Source organism: Camelus bactrianus, chromosome 1 (genome assembly GCF_048773025.1).
Source record: "Camelus bactrianus isolate YW-2024 breed Bactrian camel chromosome 1, ASM4877302v1, whole genome shotgun sequence".
NCBI lineage: Eukaryota > Metazoa > Chordata > Mammalia > Artiodactyla > Camelidae > Camelus > Camelus bactrianus.
In genome coordinates this window covers 32,934,697-32,961,430 of record NC_133539.1, presented here as the reverse complement: position 1 = coordinate 32,961,430, position 26,734 = coordinate 32,934,697, and the positions used below count along the sequence as shown (strand labels likewise).

General features: G+C 33.1%; 1 protein-coding gene across 3 annotated transcripts in view; it reads right to left on the bottom strand.

Annotated features, from left to right (window-relative positions):
* Positions 1–26,734, bottom strand: part of CADM2 (cell adhesion molecule 2) — a 948,596-nt gene that overhangs the window by 68,926 nt on the left and 852,936 nt on the right. For 2 of the 3 annotated variants that reach the window (XM_010966456.3, XM_074361441.1), the window contains exons 7-8: positions 18,532–18,710; positions 1,303–1,422 (exon numbers count right to left, since the gene is read on the bottom strand). In XM_010966456.3, the coding sequence (XP_010964758.1) occupies positions 1,303–1,422; positions 18,532–18,710 (299 nt within the window). The remainder of the gene's footprint in view (positions 1–1,302; positions 1,423–18,531; positions 18,711–26,734) is intronic. The other variant, XM_045503936.2, reaches the window with a different exon arrangement.

Here is a 26,734-nt window from a genome sequence, read left to right as displayed (position 1 = left end):
CATATAATATCATGAAGTACTTTTTACCTTCTTCTTCATTTTTATTATTTTCCTCCCATTTTAATATAAATTATGAGAAAGATCTTTGAACCGTTCTACTTACAGATTTAGCTCAAATACAGCTTGTTTAGTAATAACAGGTGTTTTTGAGAAATTCTTACTCCTACTGTCATCAAACTTTAGCTCTCAATCTTATATACTGTATAATAGAGTTAACACAATTATTAAAAATTAACAATTAACAGATATTAAAATATTTTTTTCTGGAACAAGAGAAAGTAAAGAAACACAATGTTAAGTCTATCCTTGATGAAATTATAATTAGATATATATATTATTGTAAAGTACCCATGATTTAAAAATAGTTAGGCTTAACACGCATTAGTATAGCCAACATGACACAAAACACATATAAGAAGTAGAAAAAGACAGACTTAAATAGGACAAATTGTCTCTGAACATTGCTTCTGCAGAAATAAAGTTTAAAACGTGTTTTTCTATAATGCGCTCAAACAACTTTTTATTTCTTCTTTATCTACTAACCACTTAATCACTACTTAGAAATGCCTTTTCATATTTCTAAACCATGATGTAATTATGTTTTGCCCTTTAGGGTTATTACTTCAGTTTCTTTTAGGTTGTTCTCCTTGAAGCAAAGATACTTATTAGTAAACATACAAGAAATTACTCATGGAGCCAAATTATCAATTTCTGGCAATCTAGAGCATTCTGCTTTTAGAGAATTCTGTTAGTAGAATAAGTAGATCCACTCAGCAGATCACTTTAGGATAATATGTTGAATATTTACTTAAAAGTTCCATGTGGTGACTAGTTCATAGTGACCCCATGGATAAGGTCAATTTTAGAATAAATTCACGAATGTAGGTATTTTAATCTAATTGCAGAGGAATAACAAATCATAAACATTGATAGGGTCTTAAAAAAGCAAAAACTATCTCTGTATCCTTGAATATCTTATTTCTTTGTTTGCATTTATAAGGTAAGGCAAAACAACAGTGTCCCATGATAACATTTTAAATTCTCAATGTTATAGAGCTCCATATATTTGTAATTTATATTCTGAAACATTTTCAAGAGTCATAAATGACACTAAGAAAAATGATAATGTACTATCTTGGCTCACATTTTAGTCCAATAACCCTAACTGATAGTAATTGGGGTGACTTAATTACTTCTTATAATTAAGTAAAATTGGATCTCAGTTCCTCGACCCTTTTTAAAAAACCCTTTAACGCTCCATTTAATGTGTTTTCCAGGCCGTAACAAAGAAGCATACTGTACCTCTTATGTTGCTGGTTGTTGCAGATGTGGTTGGGCTGGTTGTTATGGCTACAGTGGTTGTGACTGTTGCAGTGGTAAGGGAGGGGATGATAGTAGTGGGAGGCAAAGTGTTGGGAACATCTGGTGAGTGGAAAAAAACAAAATATAAAACAAAATCATATCATGCAAACAAAAGAGAAACACAAATGATTCAAATTATAAATACATACATCTTATTTAGGTTTCACTTTAACAGGCTTAAACAGATTATCAGGTACAAAGCTGGCTGTACCTCCCAGTTCTTGTCATTTTTTTGTTCACTTCTGTTTCTCCTGCTCCTACCCAAAGCAATAAGTTGGAGCAATGTCTGAGAACAAGCAGATTGTTTGCAATATTTAGAGTGAAATTTAAAATGACAAGAATTCATTTGTCTGCTGAGTCATTTAAAAAGTTTGACATGCAGTAGCAAAATACAGATAGATAAAACAAAAAATGACATGCTTTGTCAAAGAAGTAAACAAAGAAACAAAACAACAGAAAATAAACACAAATAACACCACCATATAAGATTAAAGGAATGTTAACGATGGATGAGTATATGCATGTTAAATGCTTTTTGATTTTTTTTTTAGGAAAACTTAATAAGAAATAGGATGAAAGCAATCTTTAGAAACAAACAAAAAGGAAGCCAATTGTTATTATTATTATTTTGCTTTTGCTTTTCTCACAAATGATGTTAATGTACGGCTTAGAGTCTTGCAATTCTTACCCTGGTTAGCTGGTAACGCCTTCTAACAATTTGGCAGTACCTAGGAGTCTTTAACAAGTATTGAGTCAACTAGCACGGAACTCAGTATTATGAAATGTTGAGGATTTATTTCATTTGGCATACCTAGGAGAGGTTACTGAACACAGATTTGAACCATAACATTCAATCCCTAATCCATAATTAGTCAAAGTTGCCAAAAGTTGACAGGAGATTTCAATACAGAGCACATAATAAACAGAAATGGGTTTCCTGCCTTTCACTCAAAACCAGCTGAAAATTTGAAGAGCAGCATAGAGAACACTGAAACAATATAGCCAGTGTCAAGCTACGAAAACCTCGGTAAAATCCTGAGTCAAATCTTGTCTCAAGTGGATGGGCATATAATTTACACAGTGAGGAAATTAGAGACAATTCACAAATTACCTGTAATTACTGTGCTGGGGTTTGATTTCACATGTTTGCCACACAACCCCTATATATTCAGAGTGCTTAACAGATTATTTTGCTATTAAAAGTCTTCCTGTCATTTTCTCAAAGTCTCTGAGTTACACCAAAATTTTTCTAGTCTTTCACTTCTGATAAATAGCCTTACTCATCCTTAGATTTTAACCTGCTAAATTCTCTACACTAGAGACATCAAACAACAGCATGTGTTATCTTTGGTACTGATGTTTACACCTGTTTTTCAACAGGGAAAATGTTTCCTGGCCAGTCAAATTAACAAAACAACCTTCTGAAAATCCAGTGGTGCTACATTAATCACTAGAGAAAATGGGTATTGCCTGGAGTGCGATCACCATGATCATAAAGTAGAACTGACTTTAACAACAGTGTAAATGAATAAACATGCTATATGTGCACATATGCTTCTTGTTTACTAATTTGTATAATATTGTCTTATTTTCATTGTAAGCTTTCCTAAATAGTTTCGGCAGGCTGGAGGTAAATAAAAAGCATTTTCTAAATTAAAAAGCATGTGTAATTTTAATTTTCATGCATATCTAACATAGAAAATAATGTATCCTTTATCTGTTAGCAAAATCATTTGACCATGAGGATCTCAAAATATATGTATTTAATTAACACCGAGGGAAATATCTTCCGGGTCTATCAAATATAAGAACATATAATTATATTAGTCCTGAAAAACTCCATGTAAAGAACTTGATATTACCAAGTCTATCACACTTTATAAAATATTAGATTATTTGCTCTCAAAGGGTGAGACTAAAATTCCATTGGATTTGAAAAGCAGTGTTTCAAAGTTAGCTATATCATTTGAGTCTTAACAACTGGAGTGAAAATGACAGATTTTAGCATTTTAATTTAATTTTTTAGTTAGCAAAAAAAAACAAACGCATTGTTCGGATTTCTTTTCCTTATTCCCTATCAACCAAGATGGGTAACAATAAATTCTGATTTGTTTTGGAGAGTGTCTATATATTTTCAGGTACTATGAGCATTCTTATATAAACTAAACAGTATCCTTACTTCGTGTAATTGTGAAAATGCATGATTTATAGGTTTTCCCCCACCACAGCTAATATTCAAAGAACATAAAAACAATGGGTAGTTTTAGTAATTGTTAATCCACTTTAAGTGGACTTCCCTAGAGTCTTTTAAACTGTCCAGATAGATGAGATAACACCACCCATTATTGACTCAGAGTCTGGCTTCTGCTTAATTGCTCATCATTCTCTTTCATTCTTCCCCCTTGACTTCACATGTACCTAAAAACAAACTGGCTGAGAAGAATTTGATGGAAAGCACCTTGGTCAACATGACTATTAGGTCAAGCCAATGACCTATAAAATAAGAAATCTCTCTCAGTCACTGTTATATATATTTTAGTCACTAGTAACATTATTTCATCCTATGTGTTCTGAAACATCTTAAATATTTTCATTTTTGCAAAAATAGAGGATTTCTTCATTTTCTGCTTTTTCTTTTTAACCTACATGAATGTTCATGCAATTATTTCGACTCTATTGTGAAATTGCAAAGCTGAAATAATCTAAATACTCAACACCAGGAGATTGATCAAAATCAGCTACAATTCAACAATGTAAGATTAACTCAAATTGGTTGGAATGCTCAGAAAGACTAAGGAAATTATGTGGTACTTCTATCTAAACTTTCTATCTGCTCTGATTTTATTGGTGTTAGCCTCCCAACTTGGCAATTAATCTTTGAATGGAAGAACTCTGCCTACTTCATTGTTGTGTCACCTAGCACAGTTTAGAAGGTCAATAAATAATTATTAGATGAATTTGTTCACAGCATAATAAACATATAACATATTTTAGGGGGCCTAGAAAAGTCCACTTTTTAAAAACAATTCCAGCAGGGTCAAGTAGTTAATACAGAACTAAAAGATTTAATTACTTCCGCTCAAAAAAATTCTTCTCTGTCTTTAATATATAGTTTTTATTTTCTGAAGGATATATTTTCAAGACCACAACTTACAACTTCCTTCAATAAATTTCCTTGCTAACAAAATGAATCTTTGCCTACACATCCTGCTACTTTGAAAGCTGTGTGAGCCTGACCTGAGATTCACATACTCTACATCTCCTTATGAACTCTCTCCATCTTGACCTGATTTAAGACTTTTTGAGAAAGGGTGTAAGGCCACGAGGGCTCACTAAGCAATTCTCACTGTGATCAGTGGTGAATGATCATGACAAATTTATGGGTTTTCTATTATTATCCCCATTTAATGGATGAGAGGTCTCTGAGATAGCGTTTCCTTCTCTCAAAATTACACACACACATATAGTTGTATTTCAGAGAGTATTTCCTAAAGATAAGAGAGGTTCTTCCAACATTTCCATCTCAAGATCATTTATTTTATCTGCCTGGTTGTTAACTCTTAGTAAAACTCTGAGTTGTCTTCCTAAATCCAAACATCTATCTCTCTAGTTTCCAATTCTCCAAGCAAGTGGCAATATTTGGCATCATTCAACAATTATTTAAAAGGTCCTGGTTTGGTGCATTTGCTTATGGCCTTTTAGACAGTGGTTGTGACAATAGAGCTACATTTTCATAAGGAAATACGAAATTGGAAACACAAATAATCATTTGCTTCATTTTTGAGCATGTCTGGTACATTTTTAAAGCCATTATACTGTTAATACAAAGAATATACAATCAAATATAGTACAGGATATAAAATGTAGGTCATTTTTTCCCCTTCTAAGGCATACTCATTTTTATTTCTGAAGAATAAAAATACACTGATTTATATGCAGAAGAATTATACACATGCACACACACAAAATAAAAGTAACTTAATCCTGGTTCGACATTAATTTACTCAGTTCATAAAGCCAGATACTCTTCAGTCATATTAATATTTTAAGTAATTTTTTGAATATTACTAGTCAGTTCTAGAAGATTTTAATATATGCCTTACAGGTTAACACTCTGTTATTAAAGAATATTTAGATGGACACTAAGATAACTATAAATAAAAAAGAAAAATTAATGGTAAGCAACTTATTAAAATTCAGAATGATACCTATCTAATAGATAGGTCAATCAATTAACTATATAATATTTCATCTCTGATTCTATAATACAAAGATGGGCTCAATATTTTTATTGTCATTTTCCTTGGAGAATGTGTTGATTTAATCAAATACTATTGAATTTGCCTGACATAATGGCTAAAATAAGAATTTCAGCATTTATAATTTACAAAAGATATTAGCTGTATTATACAGCTTCTAGATGCTAAGGCATAAGTAATGAAGTTAGTCATTGATAAACTATGTGGTGGATAAAAAAAGGTATTTTGAGAAGTGAACAAAGTGAAGATAATTAGATTGAACTTACTTTAGATTATAATTTAAATAATATAAATTATTTAGATATATTTTAAATTCAAACAAGAGAAATTGCAATAAAATTCCTCAAAATCAAAATTTAAAACATACTTTAGTTAATAAGAAATTTGACTGCTATATAACAATTTCTTTCAAGTTGGTAAAAATTTTTATCACAATGTATACAAATACGTTACACCAATTTCTCTGAAACTGTGATTATATGTTTAACATCTTTCACTGGCAGACTAAGTCTTAGGTGACTACTTACCCACTGTATATTAAAATGGATAAGACTTGCTAAAATAGCTTCATGGTTTAAATAAGATATTAAAGTGAATTCATACAGGTCTATGATTCATTATCTAAAACTTTATAATTTTGGTGAAAACTATAGTAGCCATGGTAAAATCAGGGATTTCTTTTAAGGGAAAAATATGAGCATTTTTATTGATAGGAAACTGAGAAAAGTAAAGGTTCCAAGACGTGAAAATATTTGCTTATAGTTTTACCTACACATAAGGTTGAATTAGAATAAATTACAGTTTTCATTTTGCTTGTAACATATACAAAATGCCATTCTAATGTAAAAGGAAAATTCAGGAGTATTTCAGTAATGTCAGACAGAACCCCAAATCTAGTCAACTGCACAATTGCATAATAAATGCAGAGTCTAAGTAGGCTGCAAAAGTTATTCATGTGAATGAATGTTGCGTTACAAATATATGCAATGTAAATACTATGGGTTACTTCTGTAAGAACCTATTCACTTGCAGAAACACAATTTCAGCTCACACAACAAAGTCATTGAATCAGGAAACTAAAATTTTTGTTCAGGGACCATGGCTAAACTTTGTTTTGATAAATTCATCAGTCCACCCTCTCTCCTGCTTAAAACCCAGATGACTGTGATATGAACTCCAATCTGTACCCATCATTGTCTTGAGACATCTCAATGTTAAGGTTTTCTGGAAAAGCAGGGGCTAGAGTTCCCTAGAGCACATATGTCTAACTCCTTGTCTTTATTGCTTATAGTGCCAGGTTAACATAAACAAAAAAGCCAAAGCCCAGCACCCAAGATTTCTGCCCTGACACAAACGTTTTCCCTAAGTTTTAGACTCAGCTCTTTCTGTTCTCTTTGCTGCCATGTTCTCAGAGCCACAACCTGATTCACAACAATAATTTTCCCTTTCTTGTCCATCTTTCAAGTCCAGTTTAAACATAATCTTACTTGTAAAGCAACCCCCAATTCTACACAGTTAACATCTTTCACCAAATGCTTTTAAGCACTGCGTACACACCTCTACACATGTTTATTATTTATCACCATGACATGGTATTTATGTACCTATCTCTCCAATTAAACTATTAGCTCAATCTTTATAAATCAACATGTCTTTGTTTTTTAACATGTCATTTTGCCTTGGGACAAGTTTACTCTGACCCAGTCTCTCAGTATTGTCTAGTCTCATCTTAGAATAGCTTTCCTTTTCTTGATGCACCTAGTAGAATGCTACTCTCAAGTTTCTGCCTGATTCCTGTCTGTTCTGGGAAGACTTGACCAAATAAATCCCAGCTGACTTCCCTTCCCTGAATCCTTTAGATGCTTTCTGAGTTTATCTACGGCTTCCCTCATTTTGTTACCAATACCACTCTCCCATGACGATGATGATTACATTCATGACACACTACTCTGAACATACCCAGAGCTAAGTGCCTCTCACTAGCTCCACATCTCTCTTGCTCCCTACCTCAGTGGAGAAAACCTATCAAAATACATTGCAGCACTATGGTAACATTTTAAAATTTTATCTAATTTACATAAACAATTAACACACTTGACTATTCTAACTCTTATTAATAATAAAGCTCACAGCAAACAGAATACATATAAAACCTCTTCATGAAATTAATGCTTGAAAATTGGGAAGTTGTAACATTCACTTGGCACACAAGTCCATGATATATATATTTCATTTTTTTCATGAACTAACAAGATGATAAGATAACAGAGAATAGACTCCATGGTATACTTCTGTGCTTCCTCAGGGTATCTAGCTCTACGCTTTGTATTTGACTGGTGCTTTATAAATAATACATCTTTTGGTGGTAAAAGCAATGTTGTCAGTAGATTATGGTATAATTTTTAATAACATGAACCAGTAATTGAGCCTTAGATATGGTAAACCTCTGCAAAAAACTGTCCCTCCCTCCTCCTTTTACATGTATGAAATAATTTTCAGGGATTCCTGATAACAGTCTTCAAATCTAAATGATTATTTAAAAAATAAAAATGAAGCACACTGAAAAATCTTATATTCTGAATGCAGACTTTCAGTATTATTAAAAGTGTTAGAGCTCTAAATCATAACTCCCAATTCAAAATAACAGAAAAAGGGCCCTTTTTTTCACATTCTAATGAAAGAATTCAAAAAATGCAACCGTATTTTGTTATTGGAGCTTATTAGAGCACAACAGATCCTGTATAACCTTGTCAAAATAAAATCAGTTCCAACAAGCGCTGTATACAATAAATTGAAGAGTGGTACAGCACCTTTTCCCCAATAACGAGCTTTTCAGGTTAAAGGTATGTTCTGTTCTCTACAAATGCAGTGTACAATAATTTCTAACTTGTCAACCTGTTTTGTTTTGTGGCAGCTTCTCTTTTTAAAAATGGCATTCTGGCCCATTCAGAATGGATTTTCAAAGCAAAATTAAGTCTAAAGAGTCCCAAAGCCCAAGTTGCTTATTTCTCTCCAAGGACCAGTATTCAACAGCAAGAAAAACTGCTACCATTTAGCCTGGACTCCATATGTCTACTTCCTTTCTGCTTCGTATCACTTACTCCCCCAGGGGGGACCCAGGGTAATCAAGAGTGAATCCAAACCAAGGATTATTAGTGGAGATACAGAAGGGTCAGAACTCAACGTGTACAAGAAGTATTAAGGCAAGAAGTGTCTTTTTGATAGAAGCTATTCATATTTCTTAATTTAAAAAAATAATAGGGCATCTTCAACCTTACTGATAATTGCACTGCCATAGGAAGCAATTGTAAGAGGAAAAGTTTACTGTATTTGCTTTTTTGCCTGTGCAGAGAAGAACGTTTATCTGTTCCCATTATGCTCAGCTACCTGTAGCAGCCTATTTGGATTATAGCATAAGAATGGATAACAGCACCAAGGCTCTTACTCAAATGACAACCACCAGGTTGACAAGGCCTCAGCTCGCCAGAGCATGCCTCCTCCTCCAGAGCCCTATGAGAACCTCATCTGCTTCATAAAAAAGAGCCCTTTTAAAAATTAGATTTGAATGAATCCCTTTTCATTCCTCTGATAGCTTCCACTGGCTTCACATACTAAATGGAATCTTTATACAATATAAAAAAAAAGCTGTTCTTGAAAAATGAAAAATGAAAAGTACTGCAATTTTAAACTGTAGGCGGTAACCAACAGTCCTATGTAATTACAAAAAAAGTTTATGAATAAAACCAGTCTGTTATTTGGAAAAAAAAAAAACTGTGTTTTTTTTTTTTCTTTTAAAATCCTCTTTTCCACTCCAAACTGACAATGTAAAGTGAAATTTAAAGTAGGGGAAAAACATGCCTTTGATGTAGGGGATTCTACATTATTTAGCTCCTCCTACTTTCATTCTGGAAGCTCCTTCCTAAAAGTAATTTAACAAAAAGGAAACCAGATGATTTGATCTAATACTTTAACTTCTGTAAGGATTTCAGTTTCCTTTGGGAGACTATCATTGTCACTCATTAAACGAAAACCTTAAATCAAAGATAAATATACACAAGAGGAAGTCTGATGAGTAGAAAAACACTGATTGAGAAATCTGGATGTTTGGATTTTTCATCTAGGTTCTGTGATTAAATAGATGAGAGACATTTTGCCTATAATTTAATCCCTATGTATCTATGCTTCTTCATCTAAAACACTGAGTTTAGACCTGGTCATTTATACAATCTTTTTGGACCAGCTTCTTTATCAGTGATGGATTACAGTTGATCTTCTAAAAGCAAAACATCTTCACTCAAAGAAATTAGTAAATGTAAAAAAATTTACATAACTTCAGAAGATTCATACAGTCCCTAAAGGTGTTGGTTCAGATTTAAAAATGCAATAAAGTAAGCTTATATGGTAACTTATAACTGTAAATTATGTATCTCTCCCAACTTCAAGATAATCTCATGTGCACTTGGAAAAAATTAATGGTAATATGAATGTGATAATAAGAAATGCTAATGTCAGTGAACTTTTTAGGGGACAAAAATCACTCTTCTCATCAAGTCACCCTTATTTAAATATGTCATGCTATGATTCAAACCTCTCTTAAACTTTCTCTGCTTGATCTTATTTTTTTTCCAATGTTTATTTTCCATTGTGCAAAATAGCTGCTTAACATACACGTTATATATTTATATTGTTATATAGACTTCTCATCAGGGAACTTAGATTTATTTCTCGCTTTAACTTGATTTCTCCTCATATTTAATACACAAATTCCATAAATGAGTAACACTGGGATATGGAATCCTGAACTGAATATCCTTAGGGCTTAACTAAGTTGTACTACTATCCTATATTACAAACATGTATAAGTTGAAAAATGCTGCCACTAAATTGGAAGTTATTACACAGCACTAATTTTAGTGAATTCTAGTTTTCACATACATGTTTGTTGTCTGACAATTTTTAAATGTAGTAATTGCATCCAAATATAATATTTAACATTGTAATATAAAAGCTTATTTAATGAAAATTAAATGAGAATGTGAGAATGATTCAAAAAAATTATAAACTTACTATTCCATAGCTTAACAAAACCAACGAGGGCTATCTACAGATACTTTTATGTATGCATATTAATAAATAGAGACTCTTTGATGTACCATGGCAGATAATCCCTAATAAACACTAAGAATAATGTTAAGTCGAATTGTGAAAAATACCTATTGAGTTCCACTTTCCATATTCCCTCCTATCACCGGTATCCCTGGAGTTCAGAGTTCTCACAAAAAGCAAGATCTTTCTTAACCTTAGAAAAGCTTATTTAATAAACTGACTCCCACATGGAATTTACTGTTACAAATTGATAACCTTCCCCAAATTATTTACTTTTAAAATATAGGTTCAACAAAGAAGCGAACATTTCGACAAAGTAATATATTTCTAATTATGGAATTTCATATTCTCCTGGCTATGTCTCCTGGATTATTACAATTAGTGAGAGGACCTTGAAACCTCTGTGAAATTGCATCACGGCGAAACATATGAGTGAAAACACCTCACTGGTATATTTTTACTAAAAAGCCCAGGCACAGTTGAGAGTATTTATTTATTTATTATAGGAACTACAGTGCATGGCCTACCACTTTATATATAGTAGCTACTCAAGAAAGATTTCCTGAAATGGTAAACTATTAGATAGTATAGCATTGGGATGTGAATTTTCAGGCCATGCCTCAAAGAAGTTTTATATATGCTGGGTTTGGTAAGCTAGGGTAATAAGGATTTGGGTTTTATAGTAAGTGTGATGAAATGCCTTTGGATAAATTTAAATTGGGGAAGATATGAAGTAATATGTATTAAAAATATTTATATATTGCAACTGTGTGGAGAAGTGGAAGCAGGGAAGCCACTGGACAATGTTTCAATAGTCTAGGCTAGAGAAGATGGTGGAAAGAAGCAGTCATTCTGGGAAAATGGTTTGGAAATAGTGTTGGCAGAACTTACTGATGAATTGGAGAGAGAAGGGCAGAGCAGAATCAAGGATATTTCCCAGACTCCAGAATAAGCATGTGATGTTGCTACAATGTGTGTAAAAACTACATTGTAAGAAGCTACAGAGCAGGTTTTATATAAAATCTGGTTAAGCATGCCTTTGTTTCTAAAAAGGAATGCCAATATTTCCCCCATGGACCACTGAATATTGCTTTAATTCTCTTATGAATGAATGCATATATACTTGGGTAGAAGAGCTTTGTGCATTTTGTAAAATCATAATCTAACCTTTTTAGCACATAAAAAAATTCAGAAAATCTAAGTGCCATGCGTATAATCCTCATGTTTCATTTATCTTTCTGTAATTGATAGAAAAGATCATATATAAATAGTGCAAGAAAAAATGTTTTAAATGTTGGACTTGCTGGATGATAGAGTCTTTCTGCCCTTCAGGCAGGAATGAGGGTTTTCCTCATGGACATTTCAGTTAGTGGTCCATCTAGGTAGGATAGAAACATTTATTTCTGAGTGGTATCTGAATTTTTGCCCTGAAAGTTGAAACTGTATCCACTTTATGCTCGTCTTAGAGAAATGAAATGAAGTGTCAACTCCATGTTGAGTATGTCTGCACACATCCCCTTTCAAAATATTTTGTAACGAAAGCAGTGCTCCTGTCTTCACTATTTGATCCCATCCCACTTCCCTCTGCAGAGTGCAACAGCATATTCATCCAGTCAGAGGTACGCCTTTCCTGCAGGCATCACAGCTCTCCCTGCTTATTCATGTCCAGAAATGCTCTATTTTATCTCTGCGATTAAAGAAAGTACTGTTTTAAGACTCATCCAACTAGTGTACTGTCTGGAAACTCTCAACCAGAGATGAGAGCAGCAACCACAGGGCTCTTCCCTTAGTGTGATGTTTGTTGTTCCATATGGATATTTTTTCTGTCCTTTTCTTCCTACACCGTATATTTTTCCATCTCTGCTTCTAAAGAGAGCATCTCCAAAGGAAAAATGCTCATTATGAGCATACAGAATTAATTTACCAACTGGTAGGTCTGTTTCTATGTGAGGAAACAGATTTTAGCTGAATCTCTTTTTAATGTTTGCTAGGCTGTACATCTGTCCGTAATCCAGGTTTCTCTTTCCCACCTCCCACCACTTATCTGAGCTCCAAGATTCACTCTCTTACCTCCATCCTGACTGTATCACCTTTCCTAACAGTACAACTAAGCAAAAAAAGAAATTCATGTAGACTCTCAATATTTCTAAATGTTTCATTGCTGGGTAATTGTAATAGTAAATGTAGGTGTGATTGCCAACCTTTTAGTCTAGCTACACATTTACTATGAAGCACAGAAGTACATTTTTCATTTTAATTGATGAGAGTTCTCATTAGCTTTCAAATCACTGATAACCATAAGATGAGTATGTAAACTAGATACTCTGAGACTAGGATAGTATGTATCATAATCATATTTGCTTAGTTCCAGAGTAAGACAAATTTAAAAACCAATTTAGGATATTATTTTATGATATTCCTCACCTGCTTCATAACTATTATGGCATTCACCTGTATTTATATTGATTATTTTGTTAACTTTAGGGTCCGTACTAATAACCATAAAGCAACTGAATTTGTATCTTGCACATTAGTTAAATATTTGAAAGAAATGAGATGGTTTAGAAATGTTTGTTAAAGTGAAAGAAAGGCTACCTTCTATGACTCAGTTTGCTTCTCTCCCATGGTAAGCAAATCAACTGAAAGAGGGAATCAGTATCTGGGATGGAAAGTGAATCTGCCTTTACCTATAGTGTCTGAAAGAGACAGATGTCTAAATGAATGCACCACAGAACTCGGAAGGTTGGTTTGATGCAGCAGTCTGTAACATCCTGCTGTACAACTTTCTGTCTCTGTTTATTTTTGACATTTATTATCAACAATAAAAGCAGAGTGAAATGAAAGTAGCAGTTGTATCGATTTTTTTTAAGCTGGAAAGGCATATTTAATAACTTGATACCTTTCACTAAACTGGAGTCTCTCTTACTATAAAAATTAAAAATCTGAAACACCCTTTTTATAATTGTTCTTTACTAGCTAACAATAAAATGGCATGGATCCTATTCTATATATGTGTTATTTCTGAGGTAAATTATCCTAGTAACAAACAAATAAAAAGCAACATCACATTTTTCATCAGTTTTCATTTCAATGGATACATGAACAAATCAAGCCAACCATGGCTGTCAAGTGGTATTTCAGGGATACAAAGTCAGCAACTGTCAGTAAACTGACTGGCATTGCATGAACATGTTTTTTATCCTATTTCACTTTCTACTATGATAATAATACTACTTATAGAGAATTTTACTTGTTTTTGTATGGCTATAATGATGAACTTTGCTAGGAAAGCAGAATATGTACACATAAAGTGAAAATGTGGAAAAAGTGCACAGTAGATAATTTTATTCAAAATAAGAAGAGCAAGATTTAAAATAATGAAGTAATGAATTGTAAAATCTTATTTACATAAGTTGAAAAACTATGAAGTAATGGAATAAAAGTAGTGGCGAAACAGTTACAAATTTCATGGAAGGATTACTATGTTAATAGGGAAAGTAAATTTGAAGAGTGATGGAGGAGTATCTTGAAAAACTTTCTGGAATAGTGCATCTGAACTCTGCCATGACTGTCTGAGACAAGCCTGAGGTGGGTGCTAAGTGCAGTGGGTTTTCTTATGATCTGGACCTGCTGTTAGTGTAGAAGAAAAAATGTTATTATTATTATTTTTTACTTGTATTACTGTATTTCTTCCTGAATCCTGGTGGGGGGGGGGGGATTTTGAGACTTGAGATGATACTAAAGAGTTCCAGCATCTCTGTCCATCTTCCATCTGTATATTGAGGCGAGGCTGTGAATTTCTCCAGCATGAGTATAAAGGGAGGTAAAAGCCATCGGGATAGTTGAGGAAGAAGTTTAGGAGTTGAGGGGATGTAATAATTTGGTTTTTCCCTCTTTATAGATATTCTTTCAAAATTTCCCACATACTATATGCTTCTGATGCTTTCAAAATAGTATTTTTTAATCCATGGATGACACATAAACATAAAATCTTGAATTATTTCAAACCACAAAATAAGATTAGTCTCAAGTCATCTGTAATTCTCTGAAGCAATTTCTTGTGTGATAAATAGGTATCTTCTATGATTTCTATACTAAAAGATGCAAATATGGGTAGTCTTTCTTTGGGGAGAAGGTATTTTACCCAAACTCTCTGAACTAGATGTTTCATCAGAGAAACAAGAGTGATTATAACTTTTACTATGTTCTCTCTGTATTGCTAATTTGCTACACTGTTGAATTTTTAAGAGTTTCTCTAATGCTTAATTAACAAGAATTTAGAATTTTCTCATTCTTCAATAGGAATAACCTAATTTACGATCTGGGTACCATTCAGGAAAGACTATGGGTAGTAAATTGTATGCAACTCTTAGCTAAATATTATACCAGAGCACTGGACTGAGACTGCCTTAGATATCGTAAGACTACTAGTAATATTATAATAATGATACTCTGACTTATTGCATGTCTGTGTACCTGGCACTGGTGGGTGCTTCCATTTATAATGTATGCCATTTGTTTATGAATAATCTAGCAGTACTGGTTTATTTTAACTTTTTTTAATTCCAGACACTTGGACCATGTTGTCACAAAATCTGAACATCTACATCATTGTATATCCATCTTCTCATAACTATTCTATTTTTATATTACAATTACTCAAATGCTTATCTTCCATGTTTAAACTTCTTGAGTGCTAATCATCTTTGCTCCTACAGTGCCTTTGCACTCCATGAATAAGTGCTAAATATTTATTTGGTGAATGAATATTTCTCTTGACCTGAGTTCTCCAAAAAGTAAAAGCAGCAATGGAATAGCATATTTCAAAACCACTAATATGGAAGTAATTAGCATTCTAAATAAATAAATAAATAGCAAATACCAATAACAGCATGCAAATAACTTCAATATTTTTATACAGAAACAAAAAAACTCAAAGCTACTGTGCTGACAGGAATTCATAGCATAACTATGGCTACCAATTTAGCAGATTAATTTTTCCATTGCTGAACTTGTTAATGAAAAATGAGCTTCTTTCCTAATAGACTCTCCACAGTGCAAATATTTCAAAAGTATAATGCTTTATCTTAGAGGCAGTTGTATGCTGAGTTTCGTTAGGCCTTTCATTGAGGGTGAGTTTCAGACTAGCAGTTTCAAATTACCGTCTGTAGTTCTAAGGCTGAAATTTGCAAAGGTGTAATTAGGAGGGGGGAAAAAACCCTCCAGTGTCCATAACACAAAATGTCAGTGCTGTTAACAATTAAATGTGATAACATTTAAATAATGCACTTTCATTGACACCCAAAGAATAAAATCTAACCATTAGGATGCCATCTAGATAACAGATGATTTCACAGCAAAGTGCTCAGACCTCCATCAAGTTAAGAATCAATAGGACCTAGGTAACTGTGGTGGAGTCAAAGACACGGTCTCAGCTCATGAAAGGCCCTTCTGTGCTGGAGCTTCATTAAATTATCACAGCTAATGTAAAATCAAACTTGGTGTACAAGATAAAAGGGTAAAGTTCTCACAAATGATCACTTATCACTCCATTCTGAAATGCATACAGCATTCATTATAGATAGGAATGCCACTCAAATTTCATCATTTAGTCAGGTTTTGAAACAGCCAAACCATTAACAGAAGAGGACCTTTTTATGTTTATACAGCCAGTGACTAATGAAACATTACACCCTGTGTGTAAAGGTTGGGGGGACCCTTTATTTTGTAATGAACCCAACTGGAGCCCTTTTTAAACACAGTGTAATATTGTTTCACTGTTTCATCGAGCCTCTCATTACTTGTGTCAATAATCCTAGGTAAACCACTATTGAACTTCACAGCATTTATCTAGCAGCAGGAATAGCATTAATCTATGGGGTGCTTTTGATGAATTGTAGTTCAAAAAGCAAAGCCAAAAATGACTTCTTACAAAGTGCTTAGAGAAGTATTTATTAGAAATATGTCAACTGCCAATGACCTAAAGGTAGCTTGGCTATTTAGGAAACCATGCCGTTGGCTAGCTTGCAAACACTGGGAGAACATATTAATTTTCCCCACTTGAATTACTTAAAAAAAAAAAAAAGAATGACATACTTTTCATCTAAGTATATTATTTTTTCTGTCACTTCCCTTCTAATTCTCTGTATTTTTATGTCATATTGCTTTCGACACAAACTGACATGCTAATACAATGTGCCCTCAGGTTCCCCCAAAATGGGAGACGCACTTAGAAAGCTGAGTGTGAATCAGACTTCACTTATGTGACTGTAGGATCTAAACATCCAGGTCAGCATGAACTGAAAGCTACTCCTAGATCCTGCTCTAAGGATCTAACTTATCTTCTTGACACACTCAGTGGTTGTTATATTCCCTCTAGCAGGGAGCCTGGCAGAGTGTGTCTACGGGGGGTTACTGCATTCAATTCCAATTTATCAGTCTAATTTGATTTAGGCTGATCTTTCCCAAAAGCTGGAATTTGCACAATTCATAAGATGTTAGAAACGACTTTCTCAGCCTACTATCTTCAAGATGCTCATATGTAGACAGTAATATTCACTGCAAGCGTTCATTTGCCTTCAGTGACCGAGGGTTAAGAGCTGAGAGATGGTATACACTAAAGCAGTTTGAAAATAAGAAGTTTGTATTTTATTTAATATTATATGTTAATCTATATTATTATTTCTCCAATTTTGGACTGTATCATAACAAAACAAATACCTTGAAAAAAACACAAACAGGATTATTTTTTCCCTAAAATTAAATCTCTTATCCCCAAAATTCCTTTTTGGAAAGGCATAGAATTAACCTAAGTTTCTTATAGTATTTTATACTAAGATTCAAGGGAGAGATGTCAAATAAATATACTTCATAATTTCTAAGATCCACTGGATTTATTACAGCATTGCATAATTTTCACACAATATTCATTCAAATGCTGTAATATTGTGGAGAACACATTAGTCTTAGAAAAGGATTTCTTGGTGGTGAAACACATAAGAAAAATTTTACAATCTCTAATGAATTTTTCTCTTGGAGATTCACATTGTATCATGTAAATAAACTCTGAGAAGTCCTGCAGTAAAGAAATCTGACTAGTTTTGTTTATTGTGATATTTACCAAGCTTATAAATGCTCAGCAAAATCTAACAGTACGTTAAAGCTACCTCGTGAACAACCTGTCATGGCTTTTGGAGGCTGGGAAAAACAGAGTTTCTCTTAATCTTGGGTACTGGTATCTCTTTTTGTCATTTTGTTATATTTACTCAAATTGTGAGATTAGTGTAGAGGAGGAAAAATGTCTTTTGGGCTTTTCAAATTATTGTTCGTAAGAACTGAATGCAGTTATCATTAATCATGTATACCTGTCTTGCTAATCTCAATGACATGCTATCACTCTTTGTGAAACTAGTAATAGTGATTATAAGATGTATGTTTATAATACTACCAAAAATTAACATAAGGGAAATACAATTTTCATGATTCTGATTTATAACTAGGCTTTATTTGTAAAATGTAAAGAAAACCATTAATATGATTTACTATTCACCAAATATTATGTATTATATTTATAATGAAAATATTTCACAAAAATAATTCTTATTTCTAGCTGTATCTTATTTTATTAGTTTGATAGAACATATTAACTGTGAATCTTGGAGATATTTACACTTATGAGAAGTGGTTCTGAAAGAAAGAGAAAACCTGCTTAAATCTGTTTATTATTCTAAAGATTGTGATAAATTTAGGCAGTTTTTCAGGTCATTTATTCTTCCACCTATAATAATGTAAAAAAAGTACTCACCATGTACAATGAGAACGTACTCTGCGCTGCTTTGGCCAATGGTGTTTGTGGCTTCACATCGATATGTACCATTATCCGTTTTGTTGAGGAAAAGAATGTTTAGCTCCCTACCGCTCACAACCATTCGGTCAGGATCCGGTAATTCTCCACCATCCTTCGTCCACAAAACAGGTTCTGGCCTATTGGATTTAAACATATGTACAGACAAAAAATATACGAAACATTACATATTCTGTGAATTAAGTAAATCAAGCAACTTATAAATATCTGACACCCATTTTGTGGATAACCATGTAGTAACATCTATAAGGTACCCAAAAAACCATAATGTACTCACTCAGAAGACTTGAAGGTATAGCAAATATAATTTAATACTATTCTCCTTAACTAAGCACACATGTATTAAGGAACTGATTTTCTAAGTCATTACAGCAGTCACTGATATATGGCAGGTCCTGTGCCCCAGATTCTGTGCCTAAATGGCTCATACCTGCTGGTCTCTGGAGGTCTGCCTTTGGGTTATTGGAGCAGCCTTGCACAGAGATACCTGGAATTATACCTTTGTACCTGGTGTCACCAATGTGGCACAGCTTTGTCTGAAACCGCCTGAAACCTTACGGAAGATATAACTCTTGATTCATGTCTTTAATTATGGCAGGATTTTGAGGGGAAGAAATGGAAGATGCCAACTCAAGAGTCAACCTTGGTTAGGAATCCTGCCTTTCAGAGGCCATACTGTTGAATAGATGAATTCAAATATGGTGAATGCCAGGGAAGAGTATAGAGTTAATAGGTAATATTGTTAGTGCTAAGATAACAAGCTAATAAAGGGCAAAGTTAAAAGCACTTGATATGATAACTCAGTTGAGAGTAATAAAATCAAAAGTCAAGATGTAAGTTGATATTAAGGAACACAACCAAAATGTTCATAAGAATCTCAGTCCAAGACAATATTTATGGGACAAAAAGGTGAACATGAAAAAGTACTATTTTAGTATTAGGCCTAAAGACTGATGATACCATTAATAGGGAATACAGAATGAATGTGGTAGTAAACATCTTGGTCACAAAGAGGAGAATGAACAAAAGCAAATAAATGAAAAAAATTTGGAACAGAGATGTCTGGGGATAAAACACAAACCTGTACATTTAAACCTGAACATTTTTTAGCAATGCACTCAACCCTGGCCTTGAGTATCAGGTGAATAATTTCAGACTTTTGTGAATAATGAAAATATTTTGCTAAGGCTTTTGAGGAGTAAATATACCTTATCAGAGTTTCCCTTAAGAACACCAATTGGACTTATCTGAAAAACAAAAATTCAATGAAGAGACCATATATAGAGAGATCTGAAGAGAGAAAAAGTTTTACATGAAGTTGGAGTGATAATAAAGGAAAGCATAGAATAACAGAAGATACTTGAAAAGCTCTTGGGAAAGGAGACAAAACTTTTTGGAGCCAGAAAATGTATGGTGCTAATGAAAAGAGAAGAGGAACCCTCTTTATGGCGTCTAGTCTGTTTCATAAGAACATTCTTAGTCCTAAATAGGAAAAAAATAATAATGCAAGACCAATCAACCAATCAACCAAATGAAAAACACAACATAAACCAGGTTGGAAACAAGCTGAGAAACAGAGGAAAGGAAAAGTTAATAATTTCAGTTTGAGGAATACCAAATTCAAGTGCCAGAAGAAAATCAAGAAATACATCTCCAGCCAACAATAAGGAAATGAGAAATCAGAGCAGAAGGCAGGACTGGAATTCTTTTTACAGAGAGATTGGAGCCAAGCAAAGGTCCAAAAATAAGAGAAAAAACAAAAGAGCAAATTACCAAACATCATGGAATACTCTTTCTTAGGTGATGAGGATAGAAAGACGATGTAGTTCAATACATCTTAGAGAAGTCAAAAGAAATTAACATTATCAGAAAAGAAAGAATCTCTTTAAACATTCACTGACTTACACATTTACATATATAATCCATCCAATACCTTGACCTCCCAGTTCTCTGAACCTCTCACATCCAATAATCATTTTGTTAGTCCTACTCAGCCACGATCACACACTACACTTTGTCATTATCATTGCTTCACTACCTTAAATATTTCTATTTTTTCAACCATAACCTCCAATCTTTTCAGTTCACTATTCAGCTCATCATCAAAACCTCCAATCATAACTACTGAACCCATAATTTACCTTTCTTCTTCAACCCTCTCCTAACTTTACATCTCTCTTTAATCAGTATTACTGTGCAATCAATATGTTTTTCTTTTCCCATCCATTGTGCTTAAATGGTTAATTCCCAGCCCTGATGAAACCAACTTCTCCATCTTCTCTGTCTTTCTATCAGAACATCTAAACTGAAAAAAATCAGAGAGTAAATGGTTGATTTTTTTAAAAACTTCTTGAAGTCATCATTAAGAACGCACATGAAGACAATGAAAGGCAATTTTAAAGTAAAATACACTTCATGACCGTGTCTTCGAGTATTTCATGACTTAAAAAAAAGTTTTTGTTTTTCTGATATGTGGAAATATATCTCACATATTACCATAAATGTTTTGAATATAGGATTAGATCAACTCATTTCTGCCTTCCATAGTTCTTCAATGTAATATTTAAAATAATTATTTTTGCAAAATCTGTACTTTGGTACAGCTGGTATCATCATTTGTTAATGGAGCTCTGCCCTAATATTTCAAATTTTAGGGCTGGAAAAACACAGTAAATGAAGAGATTAAAAAAAAGAGAGAGAGAAAGAGAAGAAGAAAATTCTTTACTTCTCTTTTAAATGTGTAATTTTCCATTGTGTTTCTAACCTGTTGAAATTATTTTTATTGACTCATTTAATAAGCATCTCTTTGTTTATCTGTGTGTGTGTGTGACAGAAAGAGTAAAACGGTTCTTCAATTTTTTTTCTCATTGGTTTCCACTCTGTTCTGGTGTTAGTGGTTTCTGGGTGTATTCTTCAATCTTGCTATATCTTCATAATTCTTAAGGGTTAGTCTTTACTCAGAATAGATAATTCCCATAGCTGTACAATTCTTGTTATGAAAAGCAATGAATTTTTTTTCTATTTGCAGTTTGAGAATCCCAGTGATTTCTGTTGAAAAGCTCAACAATGAAAGCCCCCACTTAAATATCACCATCAGTATTTCTGACAGGGTCAAAGGTGTTCAATGCAGTAATAAAGTCACTTTGAAGTGGAAAATTCAAGCCTACTTATTGAATTGCAAGTGGAAGGTCTGACTCTAAATTTATCTACTCATGTAAATTCCTGAAATGAACTATTACACTAGTATAGTGTCAAGTAGGAGGAGTCTCTTTACATTAAGAATGAGATTTAGACGGGACAATAACATCAATGTTAACGTCATCATTAGATTTAAAACCTCAGTAGAAAACAAGAAATGGATTTCTTCTATTCTGATTAATCTGAGCATAGGCTACTTGATTCTGATTTCTTAAGGTTCTTCTTGCCTACAAGTTTAGAAGCTTGTAGAAAAGAATAGAAAATAACCTATATGCAAGAGGTAAGTGCTCTTTAGACGACTTGAAAATAATGGCATTTTTGAGAGTGCTGTGAAATCCTGGACCACTTTTTAGCGATAAGGTACCGTTCACTGATGATTATTTTAACACTTCTGAGAAACAAAGCATTCATACCACACACTGTATAATTCCAGCCAATTTGTGGTGCAAAAAATAAAAGATTATCCCCAGAAAAGATAAGATTGCTATGATCCTGAAGGAGTGACAGATTTTAGCACTGAAGGAAAAATATTCAAGACTGTGACAAATGCTTAAGCTAATCTCTCAAGGACTGTGCTAAAGCAAAACAATTACCCATGCCTTATCTATAGTTAACATTTTTTTCTTTGAACACAGAATAATAATTCCTGGTTAAAAGATCAAGAAATCTTGAGTAAACATTCATTCCCTCATCCAAGCAATAGTAAGTCCCTCTGTGTAATGTACATTAAGCTTAAAGACTCTATGATAGTTTAAAAAAATTCTTAAGAAAATATTATTTTCAATTTATTTGAAACTTAATAACTCCTTGAAATTGCCTTTGACTAAGCTAGATTTTGGAACATCTCATGTTTTTTAAATCAAGAACTTGAGTTTGAGTTTCCCAGAATCTGCTACTTTATCAATCTGTATACATTATAAGGACAATTTGATACCATATAAAATATATCTACAAGCATCCTAATCCCTGAAAACCATTCAGTTCAAGGGCACGTTGCAATGATGGGGTTCTATTTTCCATATAAAAGTTACTCTACAATCCATTACTTTCACTACTATAAAATTGTGCTAATTAACCTTATAAGGTCTCATACTTAGGTTAAACACTGCGTCACCATTATAGAATCGCTTCTGCTCCATGACTTGTTTCTTTTCTAATATTAAAACCAATGGTCTTGGAAAAGTAAAAGTAAGTGCACATCATTTATCTGGTAGCTGGGGAATTAAATGCTCCATGTGAGTAAATGCTGAAGATAAATGAAATTTAAGATTAAAACGTTTGCAAGGATTTTAATCATTTGGATGAAATCCTTCTCAAAGGATCAAATTTTTCTATAGTATTAACCAGAACATACTTCAAGTCATTCAACTGCTTTTTTGGAGCCAAGATCTCTAGTTTGAACATACATTACTGGGCAGTCAGTGATGGTTTTAGAGGAACTGAAGTGACCAGGACTTAGCATGTTCTTTACCTGAATGTCCCCAAAACCCAGGTTCACCATAATTGATGTTAATAAAACCAACAATTTTCAAATTTACTGCTCTTTTCTCCTGCTTTAAAAATTTTGTCTATCTCTTTTCTTTCTCCTTTCCTTTAAGCTTCCCAGATATTTTTGGTATTCTGAATTTGAGGGCTGGGCTTTAAAACCATCATCCATCACTAACAGATTCCCCCTATTCTAATTGAAGACATCTGTAAATGTTCATATTTTCTACAACTTCGTTCATTGCTGTTCAAATTTTTTTCAGACTTCAAAGTTTAGGGGTGACTGTATGATTGAGGTTATATTTGGAAAAGTGAAACAATACACACCAAGCATTGTAAAAACACATATAATGCAAGAAAATTTCTTTAGAATATGAATAAATGGCTTTCCACTTAGGAATTTTCTTGGTATCACCATTAACTGAAATAATACTAAATATCTACAGTAATTTTTAATTAATTTTGTTTTCCACATTTTGTTTTCTTCATATATTATGCAAAAGTGATAGTCAAAATATACCAGCACAGAACAATGTACATCTCAGTAAGTTGACTGGTGATCACCAGAAAGATATTAGCTCTAACATTATGACACTGCATGGAAAAAAAAATGCAAAGAGAAAAAAACACCTAATTGAATGGCACTTGCTGAGCAATGGGTTAACACTTTTTTAAATTAAGGATGAGGCACAGTATTTCAGCTTTTTTTAAAGTTAAGTGTGATTTTTGTTTCTATACTTTTCCTTAATTCCCACTTTGATGACTGTTTTTACATAAACACAAATGCAATGTTTACAGATCTTCAAATAAGGAGTAAAATACTTAGATGTAATCTCATAATTAATATATAAAAAAAAGATAAATTTTTAAACCATGAGCCCAAAAGTGCACATCTTAAAAATCTAGTCAAGTATATGACAGCATCATTTCACAGTGGTGTCTTAAACATATTGAGAAAATTTAGTGTTAGAGTTTCCCACTGAACATTTACCTAATCCCTCAAAATAATTGGTTTTTGTTGCCAGAAAATTGCTTCAAGAAGTACATTTCCTCTATGGATCTATAATTATGGTTCTGCAAGCTCTCGTGGGACTTTCACAAGACACAAGAACATTTAATTGAAAATGACTGAGTGCCCAACACACCACAGATGCCCAGTCTAAGTAACAGCAGTGGAGATTACCGAGAGTCAGCTTGTTGTTTCAAAAACAAAACCAAATATATTCAGTCTCATTTCCAAGACAACCACTTGTGTGTTTCCAGAGAGTCAACGTGTGATTAAATTTTGAAGCCATGAGATGGACGCCAAAGACCATATGTGCCTCAGAAAAGAAACTCACACGGAAAGGACAGCACATGGATATATATATTTTTTAATGATGAAAACTTGGAGATAATTTCCCAATATTATTCCTCTGAAAACATTTTAGAAAAAAATGACTATTGTCTTAAACTTTTAAGTAATTAATGGAGACTATCTCTCTATTGTCTTAAACTTTTAAGTAATTAATGGAGACTATCTCTCTCTAGATATCAGAACACAAGGGGGAATAAACAATCTAAATGCTCTGTCACTTTTATCATCCAACCACTGCCTCTGTGAGAGTTTTTACACAATAAGAAGTCCCTCATTATGTTTACTCCACCAGTTGTTTTGGTGACATATTAAGCACAGTATTTAACAAGAAAGATATATTTTTGAGGAGTGTTTTTTTTTTTAATTATTTTTTATTTTCTGCTTATTCTATTTACTCTCTAAGGCTCTGCATCATATACCATTACATTGATATGGTCTTTGCACTGATATTGCTGTGTAGTTTTAATCTGCAGTCTTAATTTTCTCAAAGATACAAAAAATTAAGAACATAATATAATCTGGTTTTTAAAAACATATTTATATTCATTTATAAATTTATAAATTATATTATATTTAACAACATAGTAATTATTATGCATACAATCATGATATCCAAGCAAAAACTACAGATCTATTTAAAGACTCTTTAGATAATGTTTAGATCTGCTAATACAGGTTTGACTAATAACTGGTAATCTTTTACAATGATTTGGTTAAAACACAGGCTTTCCTAGAAGTTTGTAAGAACTCTTTCATTTGTGCCAACTTTACTGGGCTATTGTGAAAAAACAATATAAGAGACTTGAAAACACAACCATCAATATTGTTAAATTTTTAAAAATGTGTCTTTTAATTCCAATTTTACCATTTATCAACTGCGTGAACAGAAGAGGTCATATAATCTCCACAGGACTTATTTTCCTTATCTACGAAACAACAATAATAAGAGTCTTTGAAAACCTTTTATAACAGGGTAGTTGTATGGTTTAAATAAGACAATAAGCATGAATGAACTTGGACACCTGCACCAGAACAAGGTCTTCTACATTACAGACCTGGTTTCTCAACCACACATGAGCCATGCTATTCACTTAGTTTTGGTTTCTTGAAAGCTTCCAGGTCTCCTGCTTTGGCTGTCTATGTTGAAACTAGCTAACTAGTTAGTCTCTTTCATCCCAGCAGAACTCTACAGTGTAGCCTTCTCCACATTCGTGGAACCAGGACTCATTCTCTACCCCTTTTGGTTCTTTCCAATTGTTCTAAATAAGTTTCTACCTGAACACTGTGGAGCAGCTCAGGATTTTCCCATTTCTAGTTGTTTTACATTTGACCCCTGATGAGGGTTCATGCCTCAGCTCCTCTTTCCTACAGCTCATTATTATCATTTAAACTCAACTAAGAAAGCTTTGTTGCTCTGTCAGTTTTGCCATGACTTTAGTCTGGATTCCTTTGCTGTTCATTCTTTAGAAAGTCACAGATCATTGTCCTAGGATGAGTTTATTCTGCTTGGAACCTTGAATTTCAGAGACCTGGAGGACATTTGAGATAATAATTCAGTTTGCAGGGTCATTCTGGTAGCCCAATATCAGCATGAGTATTAGAAACATAATTAAGACTTCTGAGTTTAAACCTTGGTGAGATACACTATATGTAATTGTTTAATAGAATAATAGCTTTTTATCATCCTCATGACTATTATTTATTATGAAATTACTTGAAGGCATAAATTTAGTATCTATTTTCATTAATATTTAAAATGATTTGTTTACTAGATTTTTGTTTCTTTATTTCATAAAATAGAAAAATACTTGGTGACATTGGTGAACTACAGACTTTGGGGTGAAAATGATTAGTCCCTGCAGATTTAAGGTTTGTAATAAATGTACCGCTGTCGTGTGGTCTGTTGATAGTGAGGGAGGTTGTACATCAGTCGGGATGGGGGGTATATGGGAACTGTCTGCACTTTCCACTCAATTTCACTGTGAACCTAAAACTGTTAAAAAATATAAAGCTTATTAATCAAAAAAAATTTTTTGGTGTGGTTAAGCGATTTGCTCAAGACCACTTAGGCCAACAGATACGCACAGATTTATTCTTCAAACC